Raw genomic sequence first — 10941 nt, 5'->3', positions numbered from 1 at the left:
AAAAGATGTTTAAAATAAACCTGTATTATTGCAAAGGAACTGTCCAAATGCATTTAAAAATTGGTAAAGTAGTCTTGAAATACCTATAACTTGTAAAGGACTGTTGAAATACCTGTAAAATGATGAAAGACGGTTGAAAAACCAGTAAAAATGATACAAGCCTGGTGAAATACATGTACTGCTTTGAGATTATTTTTAATATTTTCTTAGAATGAAATATTTCCCCGGAAAGGCAACATATGCTTTAGTAATAAGAAGTTTGCGTGACTATATTTTTTTAAATCGTTAATGGTAGGAATCATCCATTATTTGCTTTCTTCTGATAAATAAAAAGCTTTCGAATGCAAATAATGTTAACCTTCTGATTTTACTCCCGATAATGGACAATTCAGTAAAGATAAGTCAATTATTGATTATCATTATATACTAGTAATTTATATTATCATTTTAGATTAATTAATACATATTCACGGACTCGTCAACCTTTATGCCTCTGTGGGATCATTTTTTTTCTTCTTTTTTTTTGATGATAGCATAGAGTGTGGTAAGAACCGTCTATTACTTTAAGAATCATCATAACGATACTTTGTTAATAACATGGTCTTATATGAAAACATCTCTATTTCAGTTGTCATTGATTAATGAATTTTCTATCATTGATTAAGTTTTGTTCAATATATATGTTGGGATTAACGCAGCTGTTGGTATTATAAAACTGGTTTTGATTTTAAAAAGAGGTACTAATAGTGTACATATTTAACGGTATGTAGTTGTTCCAGACTCCGAATGTTGGTGCTGGTTTTAATTATCAGAGACCGGTTTAATATGTTTAGATAATTGTTTTGATTTCAATAAATCATGCCAACTGTCCAGCGCAGTGTTATTTTAGTGCGCTCTGGTCCCTGCCAAGACTAAGCGTTCCATAGTAATTAATGATCCCCATATTTAGAAAATGAAATTTTACTTTTATTTTCTTAGAGGGCGCTTCCTGCATTTTGGTTGGTCAAAACTGTCCCTAGAAATAATAATTATATGCAAATGCAAAAGATTTGCCGCCTTTCCAAGGCGCAGTTGAAAATAAGATTTCGGAATGTGAAGTACAAAATCTTGTGAATTTTTATTTATTAAGTTTCGGGCACAGATACCATTGTTCAGTAAGTTTATTTTTGTTTTATTTGCCTTCGTTCGGGAAAATTATTGTTTTTACATAATTTTTGTTTCTAAAATAATTACATTTATTATTGTTAAGGTAAATACATTAACAATTCTATGTTAAGATAGATAAAGCTGTATCCTAGTTAAAACTTTGATGTAAAAGTAAATAATCTGTAATTCTATCAATTAATAAATTTGTTAACATTACTAGCAGCAGGATTCCCACAGTATTTGTTAAGGATGAATTATATATGTGACTTGTTATTTGTAAGTATGTATAAATTCTTTGTATGTTGTTTTATTTGTTATTAATGAAAGTATAACTGTTTAACTTTCAGATAACCGCTATATACGCTATCTACGCTATATACGCTATATACGTTAGATACACTATATACTCCTTAGACTATGTGTTGTTTCTGGAATAAAAGTGGAAAATATAGCGCGTGAATTGCATCTTTTTGTTGCCCAAACTTAGTGAAGCTGCCCATTACGACTGTGTCGTAGTGTCTTTGTAATTTGGTGAACAGTTGAAGTGGACACCCGTATTAACGTGTTCTCTCTCAGCCACCCACGTAATCTACACTGTGTTCTTACAGTTATTGAACAGTATAGTTCCTACAGTTATTGAACACCGTGTTCTCCTACAGTTTTTGAACATAATCTATTAACGAAAAGGTGAAAGTTAATTGGATTAAACAGTATTTATTTGGATTATATTTGTAAACATATATTCCGTATCATCAAAAGATGGCAAGTGACGTAACCAGTAACGAAGCTGAAGTCAATATGAAGAAGCATGTGTCAAGCTTCCAACGAGTATCAAAGGCAATTAAAATTAAGATGGCGGCAGGCGAGTCCGACTTCCAGCAGTTGCAGAAAGACCTATGTAACTGCTGGGAGGAAATTGTTAGCGTACGTGAGAGTCATGCGACGTCAATAAATGACAAAAGGTACGAGGAAAATGCACAAGCAGTACCGGGATATAATATCTCAAATCAGTGATTTGAATCAAGAATACACGAGTTGTGCAAATTCCGTTGTAACGTGTAGCTCTACAGCCTCACGCAAGCGGAGGGCAGAACTGCGCCTCCGCCAGCTGAAAGAAAAACAAGAAACAGAGCGCAGAAGCGAGGAGGCTCGCCGGGAGCTCGAACTGCAGTCGGCCCGGCACGAGCTAGAACTTGCTGAGATTGAAGAAGAAGATTCCGATGACAGAGGAGTGCTATCCTTACTCGACGAGCCAGCAACCGATGTTCGAGTTGAAAATTACGTGAAGGACTTACCTGACAATGCAATTAGTGAAAATCTTTGTGATAATATACCATCAAGACAAATTTATTCTCAAAACGTTTATGGTTTACCTAAACCGGAGTTGATTAAATTTAGTGGGAATCCTGCTGATTATTGTAAATTCATCAGCAATTTCGAAACCAATATCGAGGCAAGGGTAAGTGACAATAGATTAAAATTAAATTATTTAATTCAATTGTGTCAGGGTGAAGCAAAATATTGTATCGAAGATTGTGTAATTTTGTCTCCGGACGAAGGCTATTTAAGGGCTAAAGAAATCCTTAAATCTAGGTACGGTAAACCACATTTAGTGGCCCGGTCCCATGTAGATAGTTTAGTAAATGGCAGTGCCATAAAAAGTAATGACGTAAAGGGACTAATGAACCTGTCACTCCATATGGAGAAATGTCATATGACCTTGACACAGCTAGGTTTTATGTCCGATGTGAATAATACGGAAAACCTACGCAAAATAGTTAGGAGACTTCCACTTCACATTCGGTCCCAGTGGGTCGAACGTGCAAGTAGCCTGATAGAGCAGGGGCTCGAACCAAGTTTTAACCATCTTCTAACCTTTGTGAGGGAACGGTCAAGTGTAGCCAATACAATGTATGGTTATGACCTTGCGAATGAGTCAAAACAAACAGCGAATTCGCAAAGAAATTCCCACATAAACCCTTCTCAGCGTAATAAAGTAGTTACACTGTCCACTGGCTCTGATAAGAGAAATTCAGGTAAATCTCCTTAGAGAAATCCGCTAGGGGACGATTATCATGTATTTATTGTAAAAAGGCCCATAAATTAAGGGCATGCGCAGAGTTTCGCTCCATTGATATTGATTCAAAGCTGAGAGTTATCAGAGAGCATGAAATGTGTGAAAACTGTTTGTATTTCAAACATGTTGCCGAAAATTGTAGGCAAAATAGTTTTTGTGAGGTTTCAGGTTGTACCGGGAAACATAATACAATGTTTCACCGAGATTCTAGTAAAATCAACAAAATTTACAAATGTTGAGGATAAATATGTTGCGGCTTCCGAATCGAGGTGTAAACAAAACAAGGTAAAGTTTACGCATAGTTCCTGTCGTCGTCGGAACGAAAACTATGCAAGTAGAAACGTATGCTCTCCTTGATGAAGGGAGCGATGTAACGCTTTGTAGCGATAGCCTTGTAAAAAGGCTTGGGGTTGAAAAGTAAACCTTGTAAGTTCACGTTAACTACAGTGAACAAGTCTGGTCAAAATATAAATGGCAAAGAAGTTAAACTACAGGTAAGTGCATTAAATGGGGGTCAGGTTATTGACCTTCAAAAGGTATGGTCTGTAAAAACCCTGCCTATATCCTTGCAGTCGTTGCCAGACCAGTCTGTGACAGGTAAGTGGAAACACCTTAATGGTATCAATTTACCGAAAATTGATGTAAACAAAGTTGAGTTGCTTGTGGGAAGCGACACCCCAGACGCATTCTGGGTAGAAGAGCAGCGAAGGGGGAATAAAGGTGAGCCCTATGCAATTAGGTCAATATTAGGCTGGAGTATTATAGGACCCACATGTAATGGATCGTCAAATGATCAAGGTAGTATCAATTTTCAGTTCGCTTCTAGTACACAGTTGCAAATCGATAAGTTATGGGCAACCGACTTCCCAGATGTCAAGAGCTGTGGCACAGGGATGTCACAGGAAGACCGTCGTGCACTTTCAGTAATGAAAGGTACAGTAGTAAAGGAAAACGGTCATTACAAATTGGGACTCCCGTGGAGAAACCCAGACGTAAGTCTTCCAAATAACGTGAAGATGGCTACGGTAAGACTATCTCATTTGAAGCGAAAACTTCAAAGAGATAATAAGTTATTTGATATGTATAAAGAAACGGTGAATGGGTATATTGATAAGGGTTATGCTTCCTTATTAGATACCAGAACGGGATTCGAACCCGGACGTATTTGGTATCTACCTCATCATCCAGTTGTGAACCCAAAGAAGCCGGGTAAGGTAAGAGTTGTCTTTGACTGTGCTGCTAAGTATCGAGGCACATCATTGAATGACAATCTGTTACAAGGTCCCGACCTAACTAACAGTATTACTGGCGTACTTATGCGATTCCGGCAGGCCCCAGTAGCATTGGTTGCGGACATAGAAGCCATGTTCCACCAGGTAAGAGTATGTGAGCATGATAGGGATTCTTTAAGATTCCTTTGGTGGCCTCAAGGTAACTTGAACGAGGAACCAAAGGAGTATCGTATGAACGTCCACTTGTTTGGTGCAACTTCGTCACCAAGTTGTGCGGCTTTCTGTTTAAAGCGCACGGCAAATGAAAATACTGATAAATTCAGTCAAGAAGCGGTAAGTACGGTTGAACGTAATTTCTACGTTGATGACCTTCTTAAGTCAGTATTAGACTCAAGTTCGGGAATTAGACTTGCCGCAGAAATGAAAGAACTTCTTTCTTTAGGGGGCTTCAGACTGACAAAGTGGCTCTCTAATTGTGACATGTCATGAATTCGATCCCGGAAGCGGATCGAGCTCAGTCAAAGGAAAAAATAGACCTTGACAACGAATCGTCATGTGAGCGAACACTTGGGTTACAGTGGCATGTTAAGTATGATCATTTTGTGTTTGATGTAAATCTCCGTGACAAAGGTACGACAAGACGTAATATCTTGTCGGTTGCCAGTTCATTGTATGATCCGCTTGGGCTTGTTGCACCAGTGACATTAACACCCAAAATTGATTCTACAACGTGCTTGTAGAACAAACCTAGGCTGGAACGAACAAATTCCAGATGCGGATGCTGAAAAATGGTTGCAGTGGCTAGCCAGCCTACCAGCACTATCGAAGGTAAGTATAGATAGATGTATAATACCAGGTGAGCTCGACAGGTCGACCTTGAAAGCTGAACTACATATGTTTAGTGATTCATCTGAGTATGCCTATGGATCGAGCGTGTACTTAAAAGTGTATGACGCGAAGGGGCACAGTAAGTGCAGTCTAGTTATAGGTAAGTCTAGGTTAGCACCTATAAAGGCTATTTCGATACCAAAGACTCGAACTTGCAGCAGCTGTAGTTGCTGTAAAACTGTATCAGATTGTCATAGAGGAGCTTGATGTCAAAATTACTGAAAGGTACTTTTGGACGGACTCTATGATTGTGTTAGGTTACATAAGAAATGAAACGAAAAGGTTTAAGACTTTCGTTGCAAATAGACTATCAATAATTCATGAGGTGACGTCACCACATGACTGGAGGCATGTACCCTCAAAGAGTAACCCTGCTGACATTGCGTCAAGGGGAGTTAATCCGCAAGAAACTGAAAAGCTTGACATATGGTTGAATGGCCCCGAATTCCTTAAAAGGAATGAATCAGGGTGGCCAGCGCAGGTAAGTAATGCAACCGTAAATGAGGATGACATAGAGCTCAAACCTCGGGCTAGTGTACTAAACACTCATGGTAAGTATAATTTAAGTATGAATACGTTACTTTGTAAGTTCTCCGACTGGCATAAACTTCAAAATGCAGTCGCTTGGCTACTACGTTTTAAGTGTTTCTTAATTGAGAAATACTTGCCCCAAAGACGAAGCCTTTACAGTAAGGTAAGTAGTAAACCCTTTAGTGTGGGGGAAATTAAAATGGCACAAACAGCCATCTTTAAATTAGTTCAAACGGAGGCGTTTGAAAATGAAATAAGTGAATTAAAGGCTCAGAGGCCAGTTCCGAGTTCGAGCCCTCTGAAAAGGCTATGTCCTATATTGAAGGATAATGTAATGCGAGTCGGCGGACGACTAGCAATGTCCGACCTACACGTAGATGCTAAGCATCAAATTATCTTGCCGAGTAGCCATCACGTGACAAGAATCCTGATACAAAACTGTCATGAACAGAATGCGCACATGGGCCCAGTACATATTCTGGCCATGTTGCGACAAAAGTATTGGATAATCCACGGTCTGCAAACAGTTAAGTCTGTTATCGGTAAGTGCATAACGTGCAAACGACAGTTACAACGACCGGAATTGCAACAGATGTGCGATCTTCCAGAAGAAAGGCTCACACCCGATAAGGCACCGTTTACGTATGTCGGTGTCGATTATTTTGGCCCGATGACTGTGAAGTCTGGAAGACGACATCTGAAAAGATACGGCTGTATATTTACGTGCTTGACCACCAGAGCAGTGCACATTGAAATTGCTCATAGCTTAGATACGGACTCTTTCATCTGTGCACTGCAAAGGTTTTTAAGTCGTAGAGGCCGTCCCGAAAAAATATTCAGTGACAATGGGAAAAATTTTGTATCAGGAGATAGAGTTTTGCGTGATAGCATTCGGCAATTTAATCAAAGTCGACTCGCAAAATTATGTCAACAGCAAGAAATGAAATGGCATTTTAATCCTCCATATGCAAGTCATATGGGCGGTATTTGGGAACGGTTAGTACGGTCCACAAAAAGGGCTATAAAATCAGTCATTGGAGAACAACTTCTCAACGATGAGGCTCTGTTAACTTTAGTTACAGAGATAGAAAAGATTCTCAATGATAGACCGATTACCCAGGTAAGTAGTGATCAAAGGGATCCAGAACCTTATCCCCAAATAAACTTTTGATTATGAGACCAAATGCTTCGTTCCCACCAGGTTTATTTGATAAGCAAGATGTTTATTGTAAACGCTGGTGGCGACAGGTACAGTATCTAGCGAATGTTTTCTGGAAAAGGTGGGTTCGAGAATATCTGCCGACCTTACAGGTAAGACAAAAATGGCATAACATTCAAAGGAATGTGTCCGTAAATGACCTCGTTCTCGTCTGCGACGAGCAATTATCTCGGGGCAAATGGCCATTAGGCCTCGTTCTGGAAGTAAACAAAGGTAGAGACGGACTTGTAAGGTCATGTAAGGTCAAGGTAAATGGGTCCGTGAAAGTACGGCCGATTACGATGTTATGTGTATTGGAACAGGAAATCGTTCATGCTAACTGATAACAATAGTCAGCAATGAATTAACGTTTAATGAGCGACTTTGTTTGCCTCGCTATTAAGACATTACGATATTTAAAAAAGTGTATATATGTGTAACATAATCTAGATTAGTATAAAATTCTAGAACTTGTGAATGTTTTGATTATTACAAAACGAGTATTAAATTCTTCGTCTTCCCTTAATATATAAGAATGAACTTATGTAAAAAGGTTCATTGAGGGCCGGTGTTCCAGACTCCGAATGTTGGTGCTGGTTTTAATTATCAGAGACCGGTTTAATATGTTTAGATAATTGTTTTGATTTCAATAAATCATGCCAACTGTCCAGCGCAGTGTTATTTTAGTGCGCTCTGGTCCCTGCCAAGACTAAGCGTTCCATAGTAATTAATGATCCCCATATTTAGAAAATGAAATTTTACTTTTATTTTCTTAGAGGGCGCTTCCTGCATTTTGGTTGGTCAAAACTGTCCCTAGAAATAATAATTACATGCAAATGCGAGATTTGCCGCCTTTCCAAGGCGCAGTTGAAAATAAGATTTCGGAATGTGAAGTACAAATCTTGTGAATTTTTATTTATTAAGTTTCGGGCACAGATACCATTGTTCAGTAAGTTTATTTTTGTTTTATTTGCCTTCGTTCGGGAAAATTATTGTTTACATAATTTTTGTTCTAAAATAATTACATTTATTATTGTTAAGGTAAATACATTAACAATTCTATGTTAAGATAGATAAAGCTGTATCCTAGTTAAAACTTTGATGTAAAAGTAAATAATCTGTAATTCTATCAATTAATTAATTACTAGCAGCAGGATTCCCACAGTATTTGTTAAGGATGAATTATATATGTGACTTGTTTATTTGTAAGTATGTATAAATTCTTTGTATGTTGTTTTATTTGTTATTAATGAAAGTATAACTGTTTAACTTTCAGATAACCGCTATATACGCTATCTACGCTATATACGCTATATACGTTAGATACACTATATACTCCTTAGACTATGTGTTGTTTCTGGAATAAAAGTGGAAAATATAGCGCGTGAATTGCATCTTTTTGTTGCCCAAACTTAGTGAAGCTGCCCATTACGACTGTGTCGTAGTGTCTTTGTAATTTGGTGAACAGTTGAAGTGAACACCCGTATTAACGTGTTCTCTCTCAGCCACCCACGTAATCTACACTGTGTTCTTACAGTTATTGAACAGTATGGTTTCCTACAGTTATTGAACACCGTGTTCTCCTACAGTAGTGAATTATATAGCAGGAAATGACAATGTTCTTATTGTAGCAATATCTCTTAGCAACGTAATGTACGTTCTTTTAAAAAATCGTTAAACAAATATAAATATTCCTGTATAAAACAAGTTTATGAAAATGAAATCTGTGAAAGACGGTTCTTATCAAAGTCGTTAAACAAATGTAAAGAATATATGACAGTGAATAAACTAAGTTAATGAAATGAAAATTGTGAAAGAAGGAATGATAGTAATAATACATATATCTTATATAGATATAAACTTTATATTGATGTAGCTGAATTATCATCACAAAGTCAAGATAAGAATTTATCAAATTCTTCATTTATCAAATTGAAATTAAATTAATATATTTTAACAGTTTTCATGCCTTTTGAATTTTCTGTATCAGTTATACAGTTTAGATATTGTGCTAATAAAATATGGTATCAAAACGAATACACTTTTTATCCTTAGAAAGAGCACGCATGAGTTGAAAAAAATGGTTTTAGAGCATGTTCGATACCTATCACCTGAATAAAAATAGTAAAATTATATAGATTATCATATCATAAAACTACATCACTTTAACTGTACTAATTACCAAACAGTAACAAATGCAAAAAATGGTTCAGGTTGTCAAATGAAATTAAGAGGACACAAAAAACTTTCAAAATATAAAAAATAAAAACATTTGAGGGGTAAATTGGGACTTAAAGGTTTTCTATAGAAAGAGAGACGTCTTTGCGTTGAAACTTGAAAACTCATTTATAAGTATATATAATACAAGGTTAAATTTAGAATTATATTGATTGTAGGAAAAATACACAAAGACTGGTGGGAAAACACGCTCTGTAACATCAAACTGTTTTTTTTTAATTCTGCGACTCTTTTCAAAAAAGGTTTGTTTTTTATTCGCACATACAACGATGATAATAAGGGTTTGCAAGAGGTAATTTCATTCCGGAAGAAGTGAACATTTACATTTAAAACAAAATAATCAATACTTTTATTTAGATACAGAGACACATGATAAAGATCTGTTACCAATCTGTCAGGCTTGGGGTAATGATACTGGTAATGGTAATGCAGTAAGTATGTATTACTTTTCTTGAGAGTAATCCAATGTAATGATACTGCATGCCGATTTGCATTACTTGTAATGGTACTGGAATACAAAATTCATGTAATGAAGGTGCATTACTATGCATTACTTTGTATTACTTCACCAAACCTATTACATCATATATGGTATGGATGATCCAAAGAACACAAGATAAAATTGTGATAGTCTTAATCAGCTAAATAAAATATAAAATCATGAAAATTCAACCAAAATAACCAATCTGATATTTTATACACCTTTATGAAAAGCCCTGCTACCAACCATAACCCTTTATGCAAGATAATATTACTATTTGACACTTGCCATTGTTTGATCATTGGACACATAAGCACCTTTTTGGAGTTTTAATTGTTACATGTACATTATGTCAAGCTGCCATGTGCCAGACTAATTATCACGAAATTCTTAGTCACTATTACTGACTTAAAATACAATTTTAAGTTAAAACTTACAATACAATTTTAAGTTAAAACTTTAAATACAATTTTAAGTTAAAACTTAAAATACAATTTTATGTCAATTCAGTTTTGTTGTATTTTTATCCAAGGTAAAACACAGAGATGGATATCTTGAGTCATCTAAAAAGATAAAAATCTATAAAGGCAGATAATCAAGCAAAAATCACAACAATGGTACAATGCAAAATATGACAGAAGACAACACGTTGTCAGAGAAACCCACTACCGACTCTTGGTCACTTGCAGGTCAAAAACAAATTTTATTTAAGGTATATGAACTTTTTCGCTGTCATGAAGTGAGGATTTATTGTGACACACCTGAAAAATTTATAATGCATTTATCATTACAATTGCAATAAAATGACGATGTATTTGTAGTCCAACATATATATTAGTGAACGTATATCTTAAGAACAAAAATATAATTACATTTTGTATTCTATGACATAACAATGTTGACAAGGCATTTATCATTATAATTGGAAAAAAAAGACGATGTAATGTTTGTCAAGGATACATGTTTATGCTCCTATACAAACAAATAAACTTGAAGTGTTTTTTCCTTTGCTATCGTTGCTAATTATTTGCTAAGAAAATTGCTCACGTCATTCTGTCATTAAAGTCAATATTACATTTTTTCTTTTACTCTAACTGGACTGATTTGTTATTAAAATTACGAGTTTTAATTTTCTAAGAATATTTCTTAC

General features: G+C 35.9%; 1 protein-coding gene across 1 annotated transcript; it reads left to right on the top strand.

The window, feature by feature from the left end:
• Positions 1 to 6073: 6073 nt before the first annotated feature.
• LOC132754630 (uncharacterized) lies at positions 6074 to 7045 on the top strand. Its single transcript, XM_060745289.1, has one exon. It carries the CDS (start codon positions 6074 to 6076, stop codon positions 7043 to 7045), a length of 972 nt encoding a protein of 323 aa, XP_060601272.1.
• The last annotated feature ends 3896 nt before the right edge of the window (positions 7046 to 10941 follow it).

This window comes from Ruditapes philippinarum, unplaced genomic scaffold, assembly GCF_026571515.1.
Source record: "Ruditapes philippinarum isolate M1 unplaced genomic scaffold, ASM2657151v2 ctg2843_1_1_1_1, whole genome shotgun sequence".
NCBI lineage: Eukaryota > Metazoa > Mollusca > Bivalvia > Venerida > Veneridae > Ruditapes > Ruditapes philippinarum.
This window is presented reverse-complemented; position numbering and strand designations above follow the sequence as displayed.